The 23,169-nt window shown below is 42.4% G+C and overlaps 1 protein-coding gene across 3 annotated transcripts in view; it reads left to right on the forward strand.

The window, feature by feature from the left end:
* Window positions 1–23,169, forward strand: part of ATP7B (ATPase copper transporting beta) — a 539,299-nt gene that overhangs the window by 193,129 nt on the left and 323,001 nt on the right. For all 3 annotated transcript variants that reach the window (XM_086935040.1, XM_086935039.1, XM_086935041.1), the window contains 2 exons: window positions 9,302–10,553; window positions 22,893–23,162. In XM_086935040.1, coding sequence (XP_086791166.1) covers window positions 9,302–10,553; window positions 22,893–23,162 — 1,522 coding nt within the window. The remainder of the gene's footprint in view (window positions 1–9,301; window positions 10,554–22,892; window positions 23,163–23,169) is intronic.

The raw sequence follows: 23,169 nt of genomic DNA on the forward strand, positions 1-23,169 counted from the left end.
CTGTAATATTTTAGATCGCTGGGGTCAGCATAGGGTTTCTTTAGGAGGGGTATGTTGTCTGTGTTTCCATCTCTCTGGTAAGGTTGCTGTGTAGATGGAGGTGTTGAGGATGCTGGTGAGGTGATTGCTAATAGGTAGGGTTCATTCCAAAGGTTGAAGAGGTGGTGGGGGTAGGGGGTAGTGGGTGCCCTGGAATGCATGGAGGATATGGTGGCAGAGGTAGTCAAGAGTGGTGAGCGTAGACGAGGTGGTGATGGTTCGGCTTTTGCTCGCTGGTTGGTTGAGGTTGTGTGGGCGGGGGGTGGAGGGTTGGAGGTTGAAATTGTTGTAGATGTTTGTGATCTTGCTATTGAAGTAGTGTGAAAGGGAGCCACAGAGTTCTGGATGGTGTTCTCTGCAGCTGTTGGGTTGGAGAATTATTTGACTCATTGATGAGTTCCTTTGTGTAGTTGGCAGCAGAGTCGATGTGGGTGGTGATGGCTGCTTTCTTGGCTTCTTTGGTGAGCCAGATATAGTGGCTGAGGGCTGTTTTGTGAGAAGCTCTGTCTACAGGGTTCTTAGTGGCATGCCATCGTTTCTCCAGATGGTGGCAGTAGTGGTTGATGGTCCTGAGATCTGGCATGTTTTGAGGTCTTGTTGGATTTTGTTTGTTTCAATGGTGCAACTCTGTCATTAAATTGTACCCAGCAGCCAGTTACGGAGCAAACCATTTTGTGGGCAGAATATAACCCATGTGACATAGCATAACATATAAGTGTAAAGAGCAGTGCTTACAATTGGGACGGCCAGTTACCAGGAGAACAAAGTAAAGCATTTCTCCACACATCATAGGACATATCATAATTACATCATTTAATCAGCCAACGGATCTTTGCTAAGCTGTTTGGACACTTACGGGAATAACGCCATACTGCCTCCAGAATCCGAGTACGTGGATACCTCCACCGATGGACTGCTGCTGATAGGTGCACGGGGTATTTGCAACGTTGCGGCCGAGCGGAGGGCCGTCCATCTGTTCTCCAGCACTGATTGCTGCGAAGGAGTATTAGGCACAGTACTCTATGTAGTGAGTCCCCTCCATCTACGGCGTGGGAGGCACCGCGGTTTCGGCTGCAACTGCGTAGGGCATATAGCACGGGCATTGTCAGGGAAATTCCTATCCAACCACTCCCATGCGCTCTCAGGGGTCTCAAAGAAGCAGGCATGTTGATTATGAATAATTTTGAGTTTGGCAGGAAACATAAGAGCAAAAGTCAACCCTGCTGCGCAGGCACGGGCCTTGACCTCCAAGAAAGAGGAGCGCAGGCGTTGTACTGTCAGTGTATATTCTGGGAAAATGTATATTTTGGTGTTATCTCAAGAATGTACCAAAACAGTATACTCAGACATGACAAACAATATTTCTCATGGTATGGAAAAAGGGTCTTGATGTACAAGAACAAATCATTGTACTTTGAACTGTGACTCTTGCTATAAAGCAAATATAATCGTACAAGGGGACAGTGATATATTACACCGCAGGATACATGTGTATATCAGACCTTGCTTCTATGTACAAATAGGTGCATATACAGAGGCTTATGCCTGCTTCTAATACCTACAATAAGTGGCATGTGTATATTTATGCATATATAAGTTAATTACTGTTATTCGAAACCATAAAAAATGTACCTTATGATAAATGCGGACAGCAGACCATATACAAATTGCTGCTTCAATGCACATATAGGTATTTACATAGAGTGTGCTGTGATAAAAAAAACTTCTGTCCTTCCTATCTCTACTCCCTCTGACTCATCCCAATCCTTCTGACTTCTATGAGCTCCCAGACATCCTTGTCAGTCTTCCACCCCTCCTTTAGCCACGCCATGCAACTAGCACACACACACATGATCACTCCTTACAAAACAACACACTACTTTCTCTTTTTAATCCAACCCGTATGATTCTATCCATACACCAATCTCTACTAAACACACAAGAAATCAAGAGCTCAACCCTACCACAAGTAATGCAGGAAGAAAAATAAACAAAACAAAAAAATTGACTAACCTACTAATTAACAGTCTCGGATTCCGGAGTAGCGTGCTACTTGCCGCCAAAAGCGCCTAATTTCCTTGTCTTAAGCGCTACAAAAAAAACATTTACAATTACAAAATGGGAAAAATGTGATGTCTTAAGACCCCACCATTCTTTTAACATCTAAGTTATCTGAACAGAGTTTGACCAAAATTGGACCGCTGCACAACACTTATGTTGGATGGCTGAAAGCTTTTTTCCTTCAAAATATGCATGAGGTGAAATGTGATTTTACTTTATAGGCTCTCAAGTGACACTAGACTCTGGTAGTCAATGTGTCCTGTTATGTTACTTTCACGCATAAAGCGAGTGCTGCCTTCGAACCAATTTGTTAATGTTTATCCATTGTTTGCAGATGTTTCATGAGCACACAGACACATGATCAATGACACTGCGAAATCCGACCCTAAAAGTGCTGCTTGTTCTTGTTTGGCTTGAAAGAAAATGCAATGTAGTGCTATATTTTTTTATACACCGTGGGAAATCCTGTTGTATTTCCTTAGATTTCTAAATTAACAAGCATTGGCATAGCCAATAGATCTCGCCTTTGGGAACTTATAAGTGTTTAGACATGCAACACTTGATGTTGTTGCACCAAGCATATTGTGCTGGATAACTAAACACTTATAAGGTCCCAAAGGCGAGACCTATTGGCTATGCCAATGCTTGTTGTAGTTGGGCAATGGGAGTAATTCTCCTACTGAAGTTTGCTTTTAACCATTGTATATGACAGTTCTGTAATATCCGTGTGGCCTTTATAGTTACTTTACACTGTTTAATGTATTTAGAGAGAATACATTTGTCTCCTGTATGCAGTTTGATGTTTAGCCTAACAAAAAGAGTCAGTTGTACTAAGCAGAGGCTAATGAGTGGGGGTTGCAGTGGATCGAGTCTGTTGGACGCAAAGCCTTGTTTTGGGGATGCCGGAACAAATCATACCTGTAGTTGTAAAGTGTCAGCTTCAGTCCCCATACATACAGAATACTGAGATGGTAGTTTGTTTGAACACTCATTTTATTTTAAGAGACAACTAGAAGGGCTAGTGATTTAGCATAGAGCTGATGTACCGTGAGTGACAGTTCCTTAGGTCCTATGCAAGGACAGATAAGCATTTCTGCCAACTCGTTTGCGTGTTGTTGACAAAAGCGCTTCCCTCTACCTTGCGACCTTGAGGTTGTAGTGTGACAGGGCAGAGTCCGTGAGTCTGCCTAGGTTTTTCACTGACAGGGATGTGGAAGGGCAAACAGCCAGTGCTGTGGACTGCAGAAGTCATTGACTGAGCAAAAACGTTTTTTATATTTATAGTGTGGATGTAATTGTGATGTTAAAACGTGAGGTAACCATTGTCCACTGCTGTTCTGTAATGTATGTTTGGGGGGAGGGAATCGGGGGGGGGGGGGGGGGGAGGGGGGGAGAATGATCCAAGTAACCCCGAAGTCCGTGCCTCATTTCTGATACAGAATCTCCCTGTGGATACTGTGGACTTCAGGGAGCCCAGGCTGCCCGTAGCATGCTATCAATGACGTGTTTGATGGATAAATGAACATTGCTGCAATGTTTACATTGTTAATATTATTGGAGCTGACACTTGTAGTTCAGTTCAAAAGCTTTATTCGAAATGTTAAAAACAATTCATAAAAGCATACATACAATCTACAAAACAAAGAAAGTCATTCATATTACAATAAAAGAGAAAAAAAAAACAAAACAGTATTAAATATCCATGTAAACAATAAAATTGGAACGGCATGTGGGAATTAGGTAATCAATAATAAGTTGAGCCTAAACTAGGTCAGAACCGTTATATCATCAATATAACGTGACTTATTCTAGTGTAACGTCCCGTCTGAGTTTCATTATTGCTCTTAAATACATCATTACAGTATTAACTGTATAGTAATCTTCCAAGGATCGCAATTTATTGTAAGCTTCTCTCGATTTTCTTATGCCCCACTTTAACAAAAGGGGCCGTAGTATTTGTCGCCTTGGAAGTGCGTATAAAGTGCAATATAAAGTGCAGTGAATATTGGATTGAATTGACAACTTATCACAGGGGCAAATTAGTTTATCTTCGGACCAATCGTTACACTTTGGGAGAGTAAGAAGTCTAAAAAATGTTTCAAATCGGAAAGATGTTAGTATTCTACGATAAAAAAAGGGTTGGTCAACAGTAAGGTACAACTGGATGTTTCTATGTAGTGTCACTTCATCATGATTTCTGACTGATATCTTGACCCTTTGGGTTTTCCATCTGATTGATTCTCAATGTTCAGTCAATATTTTCTTTCGCGCGGATCTGGAGATAGAGTCCATGGTGGCTGGGTTAGAGAAATATTCTGGACAACCAATTTCAAAGCACAAGTTCTTAACGTAAGTGAGCCACGTGATATTTTTTACCCCGCTACACTGCAGGCAGTCCTCTGCTACCGCTCTGTTAAGATTTGTGGCAGGGTTGGTCCAGATGTTATGCCACAATAAAATTGGTGCCATCTTAATGGTATCAGAGATATGTTGTATGGCCAATTCTGCATGCAGTACATATATTGATGTGCTGGGCGGCGCTGCCAAGATATACCTTAAGAATTTGTTCTCTATTCGTTGGATAATTTCAACAGACTGTATCCCCCATAACCCTGCCCAATAAGTGCCAATGGAAAGACATTTAGATTTATAAATTTGTAAAAGCTCCCTTGGTGGCCTTGATCCAATCTTCTTCGCAAAGTTGAGTAGAGCTCCTGTTGCTTTGGTGAATGCCAAAGCTCTTGCTTTCACTGCTGGTTTCCAATTACCTTGTCTGTCCATATGAACCCCAAGGTAACAGAAAATGTCTGCTAATTCAACACACTTATTGTCCAAGTTTATATTACATGGAGCTCTGATTTTCCTTGGGCCACAGGACATGGTAAAAGTCTTGGAAATATTTATAGATAAACCCCTCTTATTCATGTACTCGGAGAATGTATTTACTGCGTTTTGTAGGCCTCTCTTAGTCTGTGACAGGATAGCCGCGTCGTCGGCGTAGAGGAGTATGGGTATGGGTTTTCCTTTGATCACTGGATAGTGATTATACTTTTCTGTTAACAAGGTTCCCACATCATTTATATACAAATTAAAAAGCAGGGGTGCAAGAATGCACCCCTGCCTTACTCCTCATCTTGTTTCTATATATCAATTGTGAAAACATGATATTCTGAGGAGCCTCACAAATATTTTATTACACGAGGGAGGAGGTGTGGCATTAAACCACCGGACGTCAGGCAGCTAGCATTAATCAGGGAGGCACAGCCATACAGCTGCAAACACACACAAGCACACAGGGCAATGTATTAGACACGCTGCTACCCAGAGAAGAACACATCTAAACACGAAATCACAGACACACAAACCCACACAGTGAGTCATGAAAACACTGCGGATACATACAGGGGATCACAGACACACACAAAAAACCCATGGGTACCTCACAGAAGCACAGCTACACACCGGAAATGGTAGCTACGCATAAGCAAGAACATGCTGGGAATCGCATTTACACACACGGGTGTGCGGAGTAGAGACACACAAACGCACCTGTGACACACATGGCACAAAAGATACACAACTGCAGGCACACAATGTGTGTTACCGGACAGCAAACAGAGGTGCAGTGTATAGTCACAGCCATAGAGAGGAGCAGTCACACAAATACGGAGGCGAACACGACCACTCAAGAGATGAATAGCCACAGAGTCACAGTGACAAAAAGAACACAGTGTCAACAACAGCTGAACCTCAGAAGCACGCACAGGACCCAACACCGACATCGACCCCGAAATACACAGAACACACACAGCAGTAAACACTGCGGTAATGACAAAGGCACATATTATAGCCTTATAGCCCGCCGTAGCGGGCTATACCGGCTATTAAAGGCCCGCTGAATCGTTAAAGGCCCGAGCCGAAGGCGAGGGACTTTAACGAGACAGCAGGATTTTAATTGCCGGTATAGCCCTGCTACGAAAGGCTATAAGGCTATTAGAACATTCTGCCACTAGAGGGCAGAATGTTCTAACAAATTAAACAAAGGGTTCTCGAAGCTCGAGGGGATATAAATCCCCTCGAGCTTCGAGAAGCCTTTGTAGAACATTGGAATGTTGCTCTGCGGCCTTTACCGGCCCGTAGAAGCAGGGAGCACTCCATTGTCTGCAATGGAGCTCCCAACATTCCATTGCTCTAATTAAAATTATAGATGCAGACAGTGCACAGCCTGATTCACAAACATAGACAATCCCTCACAGTTGTGAACACACAACACCCTGCTCGCGCAGCCACGCACACGCAACGCACATCACGAGCATCGGCAGCAGGGCACGCACAATAACACAGCAGGCAGAGCCGCCAGGCACATGGCCACTGGCTGATGCAGACACACAACAGCAGATGTGTGCCCCGCACTGACGCGCAGCCATTGATACACGAATGAATACACACCCCACGTACACAAGCACGCGGTTTGAGCAAAGGTGCATCCTTCACACAATGCCTGGGGGGGGAGGTGAGGAGCGCTGGTCAGAAAAAGCCACACAGCTAAACAAGGGTCTCGGACATCAATACATCTCTCCGGTTCACCTACAAACCAAGAGCTGCAGAGATACCCCACGGAGCTGAAGCAGTGGAAACTCTCAGCACACAAGCAGCTGCCAACAAGCGTGCGCGCCTCGCGCCACAGCAGGGGGGACGAGGAGGGCCTGCTCGATTCCCTTGCGGGAGTGATAATTGCTACCATATGGCGGGGCTCGCTCCCGCAAGTGAATCGCCAGACGTGCACGCGTTGCCATTGAAGGGAATGCAACGCGTGCACGTTTTTGGCTGAAAAGCCAAAGCGAGAGCTAAAGGTCTTTTTGCCTATGCAGTGCATCCGCGCTGCGTAGGCGAGACCTAAAAATGATGTATCTTGGGAAATTCTGTTGTGTTTCTGTGGATTTCTAAACTTACAAGCATTTGCAATGCAATAGGTCTCGCATTTACAAGATTTTGAGCAATTGTCATTGTAAATGATAATGCCTTTTATTTATGTGTTTACAAAACATGCAAACAGTGTTTACGCACCACTTGCAGGTTTTGTAAACATATAAATAAAAGGCATTATCATTTACAATGCCAATAGCACAATGCGAGACCTATGGCATTGCAAATGCTTGTTCTTATCTGGGCGTCAGCATCAATCAGATAGTGCAGACTCGAGCATGTCCATATCCACCAGAACATGACGACCCTTTGCGAGGCCTGGTTGCTTAGTACTCTGTTGCTTGGCTAGCCAATTCAATGTGTGGCAAGCCAATCATAGAAAATATTTCTAAATAGCTCTCTCTATTATGGGAATAATGCAAGTGTGCATGTACTCTTGTCAGAAATCATGCTATTAGACATAACATTGTATGTGAATATGAAGAGTCGAATATCACTAGGGCAAAAAGACCACAGTGGTATTTAGTATGCATAATTAGTAAAGTACTACACAATATAGCACAGACTATTGTATGGTATAGAATTACTTCATAGGGTGCACGATCAGGAATAAGGTAGAATATAGGAAAGCCATCGCTGCCAGGAGGTGAAACCACAATGCAGTTACACCCACTTTTCTGCGCCAACACATGCATAAGAAAGCTTGTAGCCCGAGTCCAGACTTAAAGGTCCATGCTCAAAGCTTCCCACACAGGCCACTCTACAAATCTACTCCCTTTACTGAAAGGGCATCACACTTTAAGTACTTTGTGGTCTATATATGGATATTATATTAATTGCTATATAAACAATGCAATTCACACCAGCACAAATATTGCTTGTAGAGGCCATAGCATTAGGCGAATCAAAGTGCCTCTAGGAGCTTGGATGTCTTGAAAGATGATACATTGTCATAACTGAAGGATAAAGTCTTTCATGGCAATGAATGCAATATCACCCATTCAGTCATTGTTGCCAGCACTTGCTCGTAGCGTGACCTCGATGGCTGAAGTCTGGCATGTGTGGTCGGGTCGCCTTGGCAGTCACCACAAAGAGGGATTATTTACTGAGGGTTGAACTGCACCCACAGGCTTTTCCAATGCTTTACACCACGCTCAGTGCCATAGTAAATAATTCCATGCCTTTTCCATATAAATGTATTTGGGAGACCTTGCCCATCTTGATCGGACCAAACCTAGAAGCATCAGGACTTTGTGTCTACACATCAGGAATATGTTGTGTGCAAAGATTCTCCAGTGGCTGCGAAAGAGGTTCCCACTGGCTTGTCTCCAACTGGATCATCACCTCTTTCTCTGAATAATTAATACGCAAAACAACCTATTCTGGTGCTTCAAGATGACTTGCTTGGAATGGACTCTGCAAGCCGATTTCCCAAATTTGCTAAGTTGCTAATACGGGGGAGAGGGCACTGATTCACCCTATAGCATTCATTGTACGAACTGTCTCAAAATCGCTCACTTAACAGACCATTCTTGTATTGCTGCACCACACTGACCTGAACTGAACACATTTGCTACCTATACTCAAAACTTAGTTCAAATTTCCCTTCAACTTGAACTGCTTAATGTTTTTATTTTTCTCGTGTTAGGGTCCTTGAGGAGATAGAGTGCCACCATGTGGCCAAGAAGGAGAAGCGCACGTTGGAAGTAAATGAAGTACAACTTAAAATATACTCTAAAACATAGGACAGCAGAAGCTGTGCTAATCGACTTCTGCTTGTCATGTACTTGCCTACAAGGGAGTAGCGGAGCCAGAAAAACAACCGCGCGCCTCAGCAGCAGGGGAGGGGGCATGCTCGATTTCCTAGCAGGAGCGTGCGACCATATGGCGCCACCATATGTCGCTGCGCGCTCCCGCTAGGAAATCGTCACACGTGCACGCGTTGCCATTGCAAGCAATGCAACGCGTGCACGTGTTTGCTGGGAAAGCTATGCCGATGGCATTAGGTCTCTCTCTCTGCAGTTCATGCACGCTGCGTAGGCGAGACCTAAAAACGAGGTATCAGAAGAATGTAATACATAATATTCACCAAAGTATTATGAAAGTCTGTTTACTTAGTTGTTGAGATCGAATGCAGTACATTTTTCAAATTCTGTGGTAGTTGTGAAAATATAATCACATTTTGACAATGCCTTGTGATCTTTGCATCGCAGGACAGCCCTGAAAATGGTACCATATTGCTTAAATAACTTAATTTCTTTGTATTCCTCAACAGGCTTTATCAACTACTGATGCTACTGTGTATGTTACATTGCTAAAAATGAAATCAAGTTTGGCCTATGATAACATAGCTTATGAAGGAAGCCAAGAGCATCTTTTCACTCCGCCCCCCAGCACCAGTACTGTAATGGTTGCCATCTTAGGCATGACCTGTCAGTCTTGTGTTGAGTGTATAGATGGCAGGATTTCCAAAGTGAATGGAATTGTGAACCTAAAGATATCCCTTGAACAAAACAATGCAGTGATAACATATTTGCCAGCGGAAATAAGTCCACAAAACATTTGCCTGGAAATAGAAGACATGGGGTTTGAAGCTAAAATTGTAGAAGGAGCAGAGTCTGGCTCGCCAAGAGGCGTCTCACCTTTAACCTCGAGCAGTGGTGAATCATTAATCAAGCTACGAGTGAAAGGTATGACGTGTCAATCATGTGTCAATTCTATTGAAAGCAAGATTGGTAAATTACAAGGTGTCCTGAAAATCAAAGTGTCACTCAGTAGCCAAGAAGCAGTCATTACTTACCAGCCTCATCTTATTCAACCAGAAAACCTTAGGAACTGCATTGAAAATATGGGTTTTGAGGCCACCATAAAGACCAAACCAGACCCGATAAATCTTGGAACTATTGATGTTGACCTCTTACAGAACAAGAGCTTTAAGAACAACCCTGTTGGACCTCAAAACATCAACGGCAATGGAGAGCCAGGGGCTGAGACACTGAATAGCATAACAGCTATAACACTTGGCATAGAAGGAATGCATTGCAAATCTTGTGTCCTTAACATAGAAGGGAATATCTCTCCTCTCCCTGGAATTCAAAGCATCAAAGTGTGTCTTAAGGGGAAAAATGCAGTGGTGCATTTCTGTCCAGGCATCATTACTGAGCTATCCCTAAAAGAAGCTATTGAGGCCCTACCACCAGGTGATTTCAAAGTGACTCTCCCGAGAAACGTTCAGGATAATTTAGAGGCTCTATCATCAAGAACTCCATTTCATTCATTGTCCCGGACTTCAGTAGACCAAGCACAAGGGACGAGCAGTAGAGCTGTGATCACAATCAGAGGGATGACCTGCAACTCCTGCGTGTCATCAATAGAAGGCATGATCTCTCAAAGGAAAGGAGTGCATCTGGTATCTGTGTCTTTGGAGGAATGCACTGGCACTTTTCTATATGATTCAAGCCAAACTAATGCTGAAGACTTAAGAGCTGCGGTGGAAGACATGGGTTTTGAGGCTTCCCTGGATTCTGGTATGTATTCAGTAGTTAAAAAGGTCAAAAAGTAACTTTGTTTGCTTCTCGTATTGATGTGTCCCTACTTTGATGTTATGTTTAATCTCCTCTCTTAACTTTAGGATAAACAGGACTACAGCATCTCACAATCATCTTGATTAAGTGAAAAACATATTTTAACTACATGACCCTTTTGCAATTTGTATAGTAACCAATGTTCACCATCCCATCACCAAGCACCGCAACCCACCCCACCAATTCTAATTGCATTTGTACACACAGATCCAGGCAAGCAGTCTCTTGAAAGCTACCTGGTTTCAGTACCCAACTCTTCATTGGTTTCAGAGTTGCCTTCAACTGAGAGCTATGACCGTATGGCCCTACTCAATACTTCCTCCCTCTCTCCTCAATGTCCTAGGTATAGTACTATTTTATTGGACAAATAACATTAAGGCTAATATAATTTTCAGTTAGAAAGCGAAAGACCTGCTTTCTGGTACCACGGTATCAGGACTTAATAACAACCTTGAATTGACAATAGTAACTGCTGTATTTTAAATCATTTGTATTGTCATATGGCGTTTTATATTTTTGTAAAGATTTTAATTAATCATATACAAATATAAATTTTACTTACTTACTTACTGCTTTCTGGTACCACGCAGAACAAATCAACATTATTATGGATAGCACATACCTTAATGGCTAGGGGAAAAGCAATGTACGCTGGATTGACGTTTAACCATTTGCATATCTCACCAGAAGCCATGCAAAGGACATTTACTGCACCCTGCAGTGCCTGGTAAAAACAATTAAAGAGTGCAAGGGCAGTCAGTCGAGCTAAAAAAGACACTTTCACAACCAAACCTGATGTACTGTTGTCTGCCCTCTCACAGGGCATCTAATTGTGGAAACAGTTGAGCAAAGTGTCCAAAGATCATTTTAGATTCCAACCCTTCTAGATGAGTGATACAGATTATTATAGACTGCACAAAATAAGCCTCACCACAAGAAACACTATCAAAAACAATGCTCTACTCTCCTGTGCCATCCACAAAAACACTTTTAACCTACACTGTAGATGTTTGTTCTTAATCTGAGCATGGACCACTGATGATGTTGGGATGTAATTTCACGTGTTTGTTTGATATCCTTATGTCACCTGATAAGATCTATCAGCATCAGGTTTTTTTCTACATATCAATTGCTCCTATATAGACTAAGACCCATCATGTATGGTGTTATGAGAAGACCAATCTGCAGTTTCAGCTTCTGATAAAACAAGTTATATATTCTATTACTAACAATATTTCGGAAAATTCATCATGTTTATTTCAACCACAATGTACTTATAGCTTCTCTGTTCGGTATATTGAGCAGGCTGGTGCATGACTGAAGAGTTTCCATTCCCTTGGTTCAAACCTCTCATTAATCTTCAGGCAAACTCATTGTAAACTGCAAATTACTCCTTCATCTTTAATGTGACTGCTACAACCATGTTTTCTTGCTCATGCCTTAGGCATTGCCTGTCTATTGTGTTTACAGCCTCTGCTTCACAGCTTGGCTCCTGAAGGCAAGAAGGTATTGATAAGCTTGCTCAGCCAAAAAAGTTTACATTCTTGTTACATTTGAAGGTTGTTTTCTTCCTTTCCCAGGCTCTCAGAACCAGGTGTCAATGTACTCACTGTAATTTGCATAATCATTTGAAGCCCAGTGGAAGCCTCTATGTACAATGCTATAAAAGTGTCTTCTATTTACTTACAAGGTTCACTCCAGAACATTTTGCTGTGGGACCCCAAGGTTTGCTGAATCTGTGGTTCATAGATAAATCATTTTCTCTTTGTTAACAAACCCTTTCAGAATTTAATTTGTGTGTACACAGATTTTCATTGACATTGGTATGTTTTCATGCTCAGGAAACCTGTATCATAACTCTCCTGACGTGCCCTATGCATTTCTGATTTTGGCATGTTAGCCGAAAAAGCATTCTAGATTCTGTTGGAGATTTAGAAACAACCAGACCTATTGGCTTTGGTGGTGGTGGTGGGGGTAATTGCAATATTGGTAATGGGGTGATATTGGTGGTGTAGACATGATATACTGATGGTGATGGTAATGGTAGTGTAGTTGGTAATGGTAATGATGTGGTTATAATAGTGCTAATGATAATGATGTTGATATTATTGGTGGTGGCACTTGTGGTTGTGATAATGGTGATGGTGGTAGTGATGGTAGTCATTGATGCCATAGTCCTGTACGCCATCTCACCATCAAGTCACAGCATTGGTAATTGTGGCTTATAGGTTCAGAAATGCTCAGGAAGGTGCTCTCTTTCTTTAGACCAGCTGCACGATCATTGCTAGTTCTGCTAAATATCTTCTCCCAATTGGAGAACAACAGCCGTTTTACCTTTGCATGCCAGCATGCCTCTTGAGACGTCTGACCGGGTGCAGAAATGGTCATTTGTTTGGATCTGAGTGGAGCAACTCATCTGTTAACTGTGCACAGCCATACAATTGATTTCTAAGGCATGCCAAGTGAAACTAAAGGCTAGGACCTACCGACTCCCAAGCGTTAGGCTCCTGATTCTTCTAATTGCAAGTTCATGTCTTACCCAGGTTTTTAAAGACCATGTATCTTGGTAGGTGTTGGTTTATGGTTGTGGATCCCCTTGTCACACAACCTTTGCAACTTTGAAAACCATTTTAGTTTCTTACAAAAAAGTGAAACACTTGGCTGTGTCACTGGTAGGCTGGTAGACGCTTCACGTGCGCGCTATAACCCCTGTGATCCCGTGACCCTCTCGTGACCCTTACGCTGCGCAAGCTGACAGACGTGAGACCTGACCCGGCACCCGGCCCCCCGGCCCCCGGCATTCGATACCCGGCACCCGTGACAAGCAGAGAGGCAGGAAGAGATGCCTGAAGCCGGACTGCATCGGGGGAAGGCGCAAGGCGCAAGGTGCAATGCACGAGGCGCTTGTAGCACCCGCCCTCACCCAGAATTACTTGACCCCGGGTCCCAGGCTTCAGGAGAAGGAAGGAGAGGCAAGGGGTGAGTGTGTGGCAAGAGCGCTGCAAAATGAAGCGAAGAACTATGTGTGCAGCCTTAAGGGACTTAATAATTAAAGAAAATAGATTCCCAGTATTCTTGCAATAGTAAAAACAGTAAAAAAGCAAGATTTGCAGCAAGAGGAATCTCGTCCTCCAGAAGGGTCCCCTAAGTGCAAATAGGGAAGGGCATGGGCATGGGCGCAGGCATACGCACAAAGCACAACAGAGGTAAGTGGGAAAAAGGGAGTTTTCTCTTTTCTTCCCTTTTTTATTTTTTAATTTTTTAATAGTTTAACTGGCCACCCCTGCCCTGAGGACCGTGTTTGGAAACAAAGGGTCGTGCCAGGAAGGGTACAGAGAAGTAGCTATATATAATTCAAAGAGCTCAAGAGATGGCTCCAAGGAAGAATAAAAGCGCACCTTTCTAAAATTCAGGGGGAACTACAAGGAGTCAGGGGAAAAATGCCTTTAATGTTAAGACCACTTCCTGACCCCGAGCCTATTACCCCGACTGTGGAGGGGGAGGAGGTCGGGAATATAGAACCCCCAATTGCCAACCATGAAGTATACATCTCGAGATGGCCGATGTTGGTAAAAAGAAGGGGCGGTTATACTAGACATGGCTTACTAAGACAGGGGAGACCCATAAGAAAAGGCGCGCAAAGAAAGGGTATAGTCAGAGTGGTGGGAAAAGGGAGAGAGATGGAGGAATCGTCAGGATTAGCGGAACAAGTGTAAAAATCAAAACCCCTTAAAACCATGAGAGAGAGAGTTAGTAGAATACGAATAGGAAACACTGAGAAACCAGTAAAGAAGCAAGCGAAAAAGAGTATTTGTAGTAGTAAACAAAATTACAAGGAGAAGTCGACAAGATGCATAAAACAAGTACCATGTCATATAACTAGAATACCTGCTACTACTGCTACCCTTAAAGACAGGCATCATTTGGGCAATATATCAGAGGATGGGGCTAGAACTAATACACAACATCCACATAGGGGGCCAATACCAATAGGAATGGAGGATAAAGGGAACCGGTGGCTGTATTTTGAACAAGTGAAAATGGGAAGGAGCGGGAAAAAAATGAAGAAGAGATCGTATCTAAATAGGTCCCTTCTCCTTAATTAATTTGCTCATTGCCCCAACTTGAAAGGAATAGGCTCAAAGGACCTCCGACAGGTGGGTTTTCATTCAACTTTTGATGGGAAAGAGCTTACCAGGGTACAAGTGTACTCTGATTTGGTAAAAATTGCCATAGAGAGGGCAGAGAGTGAGATATTAAAAGCAGGGATTCGGCTTATACCTAATGAAGAAGAAGGGGCAGAATATAATGTTCAGCAAGAAAAAGCCTTTTTAAAGTACCATGTAGGGCTTGGAAAGGGCAGATGAGACTACTAGAAAGAGATGTAGGTCTAGGCTTGGGAAACCTTAATATAGTAATAAATAATTCTGCTCTGGAGGATTCTTGGAAGAATTGGAGCCTTAGTACTAGTCCCCCAGGGCCTTCCCAGCGTTACTTAGAGGAATCCAATGGTTATGGGCCACTTAGTGACGTAGAATAGGTAATGGGGCTGCCACATGGCTTAAAAATGGTCTCCTGGAATATAAATGGATTAGGAAATCAAATAAAGCATGTACGGATAAAAGAACTGGCAAAAAATAATGAGATCATTTGTAGCCAAGAGACCTGGATGTGTGGTGAGACACTGGTAGTGGATGGGTTCTGCCAAGTCTATCGTCCGGCAGTAAAATCTAGGTCCGGCCGCCCGCAGGTGGCTTACTGACATTATTATCCATAAAACTAGTGAAAAATATATTCCAGCTCACTGTAACATGCAAATGGCTGCTTTTTTGTAGAATAACCCTAATTGCTGCTGGTAATAGGAAGGAAAATGTGTTGATTTTAAATGTATACATGCAATGGGGTTCTCAGGAGGAACATGGTGTTGAAATGGGATATTTTAAGAATGATTTAGATTTATTGTGTGAAAAGTATGATTCAGATTTGATTATGTTGGTTGGAGATTTTAACCATAAACTCAACCCAAAGCGGCTATATTTCATGTATTTGGAAACTTTGAAGTCCTATGATATAATTCAAGCAAAGTTTCCTGAAAGTCTTTGTTCAATGCATGATGTAAGATTGGGAAAATACCTAGCGACAAAAAGCCTCTTTTGTTTGAACAGTAGGTTACCCCAAGACTGCCCGGCAAAGAAAACTTTCAAACAAGGGACACAAAATTGCCCCATAGATTATGTTTTTGTGCCAGCATGGAACTTTAACTTAATAAAGGGCTTCAGGGTTAACCATATAGAAGGCAGTGATCACAATATTCTAGAATTGGAGCTGGTATATTCCCATCAGATTGTCTGTCAGAAAGTAATTATACAACAGATGGATTACCCAAGGCGCATTTCAACATGGTTAACCGAAAAATATATAGAAAGGTTAACCAGGCTTCACCAAAACGTTGTTCTAGGATGGATGTGTGAATGGACTAAACCTGACCTGGTACATTGAAAAAATAAATCAAGTGGTACAAAGTATCAAGGTTGAACTTAGAACAGATGCAAGGGCCACTAAGAGTAAACAAAATATACAGGTTAGGCAAGGTAACTGGTTTAACATAGACTGTTTAAATAATAAAAAAAGAACTAAGGCGACAAGTGCGCAGCTTGCGTAAAAAATTTATTAAGTCAAGGTTCAGGTTCAAAATAAGCTTTATTCGATATTCAAAAAGAAATATCATATAAGCATACATAGCAATAAATTAAAAAGATATCAATAATTTTAAGGAACATACCATTTCAATTTAAAACCATCAATTTGTCAGCTAACAAATACAATAAGCAAAATAAGGAGCATTTAAAAAAAAAAGACATCAGTATATACAGCATTACAAACAACCAAATACAGTAAGGCAGGATATCAAACATAAATAGTTCTTTTCCACCCCAGGGTTGAGATGGTAACATAGGGGTTAAAGTTAGTTATTACAAATCCCAGTGTTTCCCAAAAAGGTCATGATCTATTTTATGAGTCCAACCATGTAAGGTATGATTTCTGAAAAGGGGGGAAAACAAGGAATTGAGGGATAAAAGTCATATAAGTCCCATATAGATATTGGGCCGTCTCTCTCTTGAGGCGGCCAGGATTTCAAGTAAGGGACAATGTTTCTGGCTCTAAATCTAACAAGTACCAGGTCCCCAGGAACATCCTTAGGAAGGGAACCCAACCAGTCCACCCTCCTGACGCTCCTTATTGCTCCATATAAGTGACGAGGCAGTGGCCTATTTTTGACAGCCAAAATTTGGTTTTATTAACTAAGTCATGTTGACTCTCAGTTTTTCCAGGTGGAAGAGCAGGGACGCCCGCAAGAATGCATACGTATGGGGCCGCTACCGGTGGTAAATGGATAGAGTTAGCCTTGTTATGAACTACTCTAGGTGCGGTCAACTGGGGAGAGGAGACTTTGGGAGGGTGTTTAGTTACTTTTTGCCCTACTGTACTAGGGCCAGTTAATTGTATTTGGCAGCTTTTGTCCCGCACAGATGGTTTAGAGCCTTGATGAGTAGGAGGTGACTTTGGGCGGTTAAATGTGTCACAGCGTTTGTCAGCCAACAGGTTTGACTTGATGGCTGACTCTATTCCAGTAAGCCTCTCCCCTAACATGTTAATTTTTTCCAACAACGGGGCTATCAGAGAACTAAGCAGTTGTTCAATGAGCGGTAGTATATGCAGGTGTGGAGGAGGGGTTAAGGCATCTGGAAGCTCAACAATCGATGGAATCATTGGGGAATTAACAGTGAGTGAGCTTGGGCACGGTGTTTGAATCCTTTTCACAGATGAGACCTGAGGGGGTGGAATACCTGGAGTGTTCAAACTGCAAGTTTTGTTGAATAAAGTGGGGTACTCTGTGAGTGTGGCTTTATCTGATTGTATGATATCGCTTTTGGGCGGAAGGGGAGTTTCTGATATAGCATAGGTGGTTTGACATAAGAAGTTTAACTCGTCTAACCAAGAGAATTTTTGTTCAGTACCTGCTACGCTGGCTAAGTAATCCACTTTAGAAGTCATGATGATAAAGGGATATAAGGCAGCGATATGTCAGCAAGACCATAAATATAGAGTAAAGGTCTTTACCTTCTTAATGACCTACAATGTGGCAGCCAAGGGGGGTGGCCCGTCCCGTCCTTATCCGGCCTTTGAGGGCCTAAGAGGGCCCGCCCTTTGCCCGGGCTTAGCCCGCGCGCGTCCCGTGATGCGGGAGGATATTGTTATCTATGAGGAAGTGACGATGAGGGGGCGGAGCCTCGTTCCGGTGTTGGCCCTGCGTCTCCTGGGCCTCAGTGCACCAGCAAAGTAAGTTTTTCTTCCCCCCAGCGTTGCGCCTTGCTTCTCAGGCGAAGCGTCTCCCGAGGAGCGGCAGAAGCGAGCAGTTTTGAAATGCCCCGGTGAAAAGGGGGCGGAGCCTCGTTCCGGTGTTGGCCCTGCGTCTCCTGGGCCTCAGTGCACCAGCAAAGTAAGTTTTTCTTCCCCCCAGCGTTGCGCCTTGCTTCTAAGGCGAAGCGTCTCCCGAGGAGCGGGAGAAGCGAGCAGTATTGAAATGCCCCGGTGAAAAGGGGGCGGAGCCTCGTTCCGGTGTTGGCCCTGCGTCTCCTGGGCCTCAGTGCACAAGCAAAGTAAGTTTTTCTTCCCCCCAGCGTTGCGCCTTGCTTCTCAGGCGAAGTCTAGGGTAGAAAATCTTGTTAAATTAAAGAAAGAATACACCACGCTTCTTTATAGTACCAAAAGAGCTCATAAGGAAACCTGTTGGGGAAAACTTCTGGAGGCTATTGAATCCAAAAACATACGACTGTTCTGGAAGCTAGTACAATCAGCAGCAGAGCCCTCAGCAGCCTCAATGAATTGTGTGGTAGAAGAGGGTGCCTGGAAGGATTATTTGAAGGAATTTTATTCTCTGGGGAGAGAAATTGAAGAGGAAGTATTAGGGGACTGGAGTGGTCTGGGAGATGATCTAAAACCAGACTTTTCAGTAGAAAATATTCTTACTACGATAAAGACCCTAAATTTAACAAGCTGCTGGTCCAGATAACTTACCTGCTTTGATAATAAAGTCACAACCATCAAGGTGGGCTGAATTTTTCTCCCTAATGTTCTAAGTAATCCTAGAAACAGGGACAATTCCGATTAACTGGAAAGGTGCGATAATTAGGCCGATCCATAAGAAAGGGGATGTCTACGCACCCAGGAATTATAGACTAATTAACCTACTTGATATTGGTGAAAAGATCTTCGCTAAAATAATATTAGGTAGGTTGAAAACTTGGGCAGAAGAAGGATCAATCATCCCAGTTGAACAAGTTGGTTGAACAAGGTGGATTTAAAGATGGCCATTCCACCATAGATCTTTGTTTTGCCCTATGGGCCCCGGCCCGGAAATCGATAGAGCAAAATGGGAAGTTGCATTGTTTGATTTTTGGCAGCCTTTGACTCTGTGCACCGTAATAGACTCTGGGAAGACATGATAAAATACGGAACCCCGGATAGTTTATTGATGATCTTAAAAGAGTTACATAGAGGGAACTGGGCCCAGGTTATTAGCGACATGCAGGGGTCATTAACTCATAAGATAACTGTAGGGAATGGCCTTAGACAGGGGTGCGTCTTGAAACCCCTGTTATTTTCAATTTTCTTAGCAGATCTCCTTTCAGTATTAGAAGTTGAAAGAAGCGCAAGCCCAAGAATGAGTGGTCACAAAGTGCCCTGTCTCCTATACGCTGATGATCTATTGATCCTTGATCAAACAGAAATAGGACTCCAAAGGAAATTAAATGTTTTAAACATTATTGTGATAGAAAATTCTTGACAGTAAATATGGAAAAAAACAAAGGTTTTATGTTTTGGGAAGAGTCATAAGAATTTTAATTGGTTTTTAGGCCAAGACAAAATTGGAGGCAGTTAAAGAATATAGATACTTAGGCCTCTGGTTTGATAGTGCGCTAAAATGGCGCACCCACCTGGAGGCTTTAAAAGCAAAAGCTTTTTTGTCCGTATGTGGGCTAAAAACGTTTAACAAAGAATATGGCGATATGTCACACAGACCAATGTTAAAGGCATTTGAAGCAATGATCCCCTGCAAGTATTGTATGGGGCTGAGGTTCTTTACCTGAGTGGTAAATATGGGTGGGATCAGGAAGAAGGATGTTTTTTTTAAATATTAATGTCTTTACCTAGCTGCACAATGATTCAAGCAATCAGAATGGAGCTAGGGTTAACATCTTGAAGTGTGCAGTCCCAAACGGCCCTGTTAAGTTTTTTGAAGCGTCAGGACCCAGGAGATTTACAGAAGGTCTCACAATGGTGCAGAGAGGAGATTCAAACAAGTAGCCTCAGTTGGGCAAAGGATGTGAGAAGAATCCTCCAGAAAAGCAGGGCGCCTTAATGTGAGACTCTCACAGCACTCCTTGGTGGTCGATTTTACAAAGAGAACGCTTAGGGAACAAGGGCAGTCTTATTCAAGGTCACAAGACCTTGCTTATATGTTAGAGAAAAAATCGGTCCATTGGCTAAAAAGCTCATGGGCAAATGAAGCTTGGTTTCCTTATCTGGATATTTTGTCCAACCAAGGGTTAAGACATGAAATCTTAAGGACCCGAGTTGGGATTAACCCTTGGAAGATAGACGGAAAAATAAAGGCTGCATTGATTGGCTCAGATGGTAATCGTAATTGTGGGCTAGGACTAAGAAATGACATTTTGCACATATTGCTTGATTGCACATTTGTCCTTGCTATACGGAAATTGTTTTTACGCCCAATATTTTTATCACATAAGATAAATTTGCGTGCCAAAGCAGTTTGTTTACTTACAGATATGCCCTCGTTGGAATTCGCAATAAGATTGGGAAAATTCATGAAGGCCACAAAATAATTTGTAAGGGAGAAACTGAAGGAGGGGCATTGATCTTAAATGTTTTTAGGGCTCTCCCACTAACGTGATTTTTTTTTAGGAATTTAGAGATCTTTTTAAATTGTGTTTAATGAATTGTATGTTTCCGAGGGTGCCACCTTCTTTTAACATGTATAGTATTTTAATTATTTATTATGTTGTAGAACTTAGATTGTCTACACTATCTGGATCCCGATAGTGTTTTGTATTGTTTAAAAGACTATGGTCTAAATAAACAAAGTTTTCTCTCTCTCTCTCACTGGTAGGCTGCTGTTGCTCATTTTCTAGGATGGGCCTTTGAATGCTAAAGTCAAGAAATATTTTGGTGTCAGTTACATACTCTATAAGTGCATAATCACAAACACTGTGTGAAATACCTATCTGGACAGTGTCAAATCATTTAGACCAAATACAATGTCTCTCTTACCTCAGGGTCCTGATAGACCATAAGTTATCATGGGGCCCAGCAGTCTCCAAAAAGAAGGGAGAAACTACAAGGGTCAATGCGGCCATCCTTGGCTTTGCAAAAAAAATCGGCAATTGCCCGCTGGCCGCATTGCTTAAATTGTACCAGGCAAAAAGCGTTGCTGTTGCCTGTTATGGGAGCGAGCTCTGGGGCTATCGCAAGGCTAAAGACCTAGAGGTCGCAGAAAATAACTTCCTAAAAAAGATCCTAAGACTGCCTAGGGGTATCGGGAATTACTCAGTACACAAGGAGCTGGGGGTCCCCTATCTAGGTGACAGAATAGCAGTAAGCCCAGTCACATGTTGGCTGAAATGTTGGCTAAACAATGAAATTCCATTAACACATGCCCTACTGAAAGAAGCTTTACAGTTAGATGGGAGATTTAAGGTACCGTGGGTAAAGTATATAAAGGACAACCTAACGGCAATTGGCCGACAGGATCTGTTTTATGCCCCAAATACAATTAGAAAATCTGATGTGAACCTGGTAAAGAATGCCATAGTTTTGTTAAGATGTACCGACAGAGAAGAGGTTGAGATACAGAAGGTCAGTGTTAGGAAACATCTATTGTTAAAAACATGCTTGCAAACAGAACCTTACCTGACATGGCCTATGTCCAGCTATGAACGGTTTCTGCTAACAAGGTTCCGCTTTGACCTCTATCACCTCCTACTGGCATTCCCAAGTGGTGCTCAGCGGGGCGAAGTGTTGCCAGCTTGTGGCTGCGACGGAAAGTCTCCTCAAGATCTGGCACACTTCCTTTTTATTTGCCCTTATTACTCCACTCCACGGAAATTATACCTTAAACCGTGCCTTAAAAAAATGAGCTTCACACAAATTAAACCCGCACTTTATTACTTACAACTACTGAATATTGACTGTACTTTGTTTATATGTAATTTTTTTTAAAAAGCCATCTGCTTCAGGAAAAGCATGGATGGCTAACCATGCTGTAAAATAGTGCTGGTGCTTTTTAAAATTACAGTTATTTATATTTTTAACCATATATTGCCCATGCTTCTATTGTCCGATATATTGTACTGTTTACTGTGTCATTATTTGCCTTTTGAAAATGAATTGTGTATAACTGTTTTTAACTGTGTGTTTTTAAAATGAACTTTTATGATTGTAAAATCTACAATCGAATAAAGATTATGAATTGAATTGAATTGAAATACAATGTCACTTGTTTGTCATTCATATAGGACATTTTACTTATTTATTTAGGAGCAAGTGACATTCCTTTTCTATCCGAATGTCGTAAGCCCATGGGCAGTAGCTAGAAGGTTCACATGATTTTTGAGATTTTGTACAAAGAAGCTGTTTTGTGAGGAAGGGTCAGCAAAACATCAACATCAAAGCATGAACAAAGGGAAGACAACACCAAGAAAGTTACATATGCCAAAATAAAGAAGTTGTTTTCTATTAATGGAGCTTCCTAGTCAATGTGGCATTACCCCTGGCCTCAGTAAAGAGAGCACCAAATCCCATTAATGCTCTTTGCCTTATGTTTCACTTACATGTTTGCATGTTTGAGGTACAGACAGGCTGATCCTATCCTCTAGCACCATTGTGGTATTGTTCTTTTGATTGTGTGCCCCATCTTGTTTTCCACCTTTCTTTTACACCATTGGTTGAAGATTAGACTTTCATTACAGTGAAGCTCACAGCTTCATTTCAGGTACCTTACCAAACCTATTGATAACTACCCCAGTCAGTTCTTGAAATGTCAATTAAATAATAGATTAGCTGATAGTCTATATACGTGAGCATTCTGTATAGATACCTTTTAACAGTTACTTTGAAATAATGGCATATTGAAGTTCTAAAGTCATTAGGTTTCCTATTGCATTCTTTACTGATTCCACTGGTTTGCTTTATTTCTAGATACTGTGTCCTTTGTCGGGCCTGATGGACTGGGTCCAGGAGCTGTGCTGAAGCCCATATCCCCAATGCCGCCTCTCCCTGGATTGAAGGTCCGTGATTCTGGATTCTCTCAGAAGGACTGCATCATAGATTTCCTTCCTAAGAAAGCACATCCCGATACTTTGAACCTCCCTGGGGCGGTTATGGCTGAGAAGTGCTTTTTGGAGGTCACTGGTATGACCTGTGCTTCCTGTGTGTCAAATATTGAGAGAAACCTGCTCAAGAAAGATGGTAAGCT

The sequence above is a fragment of the Lissotriton vulgaris genome, chromosome 8 (genome assembly GCF_964263255.1).
Source record: "Lissotriton vulgaris chromosome 8, aLisVul1.2, whole genome shotgun sequence".
Lineage (NCBI taxonomy): Eukaryota > Metazoa > Chordata > Amphibia > Caudata > Salamandridae > Lissotriton > Lissotriton vulgaris.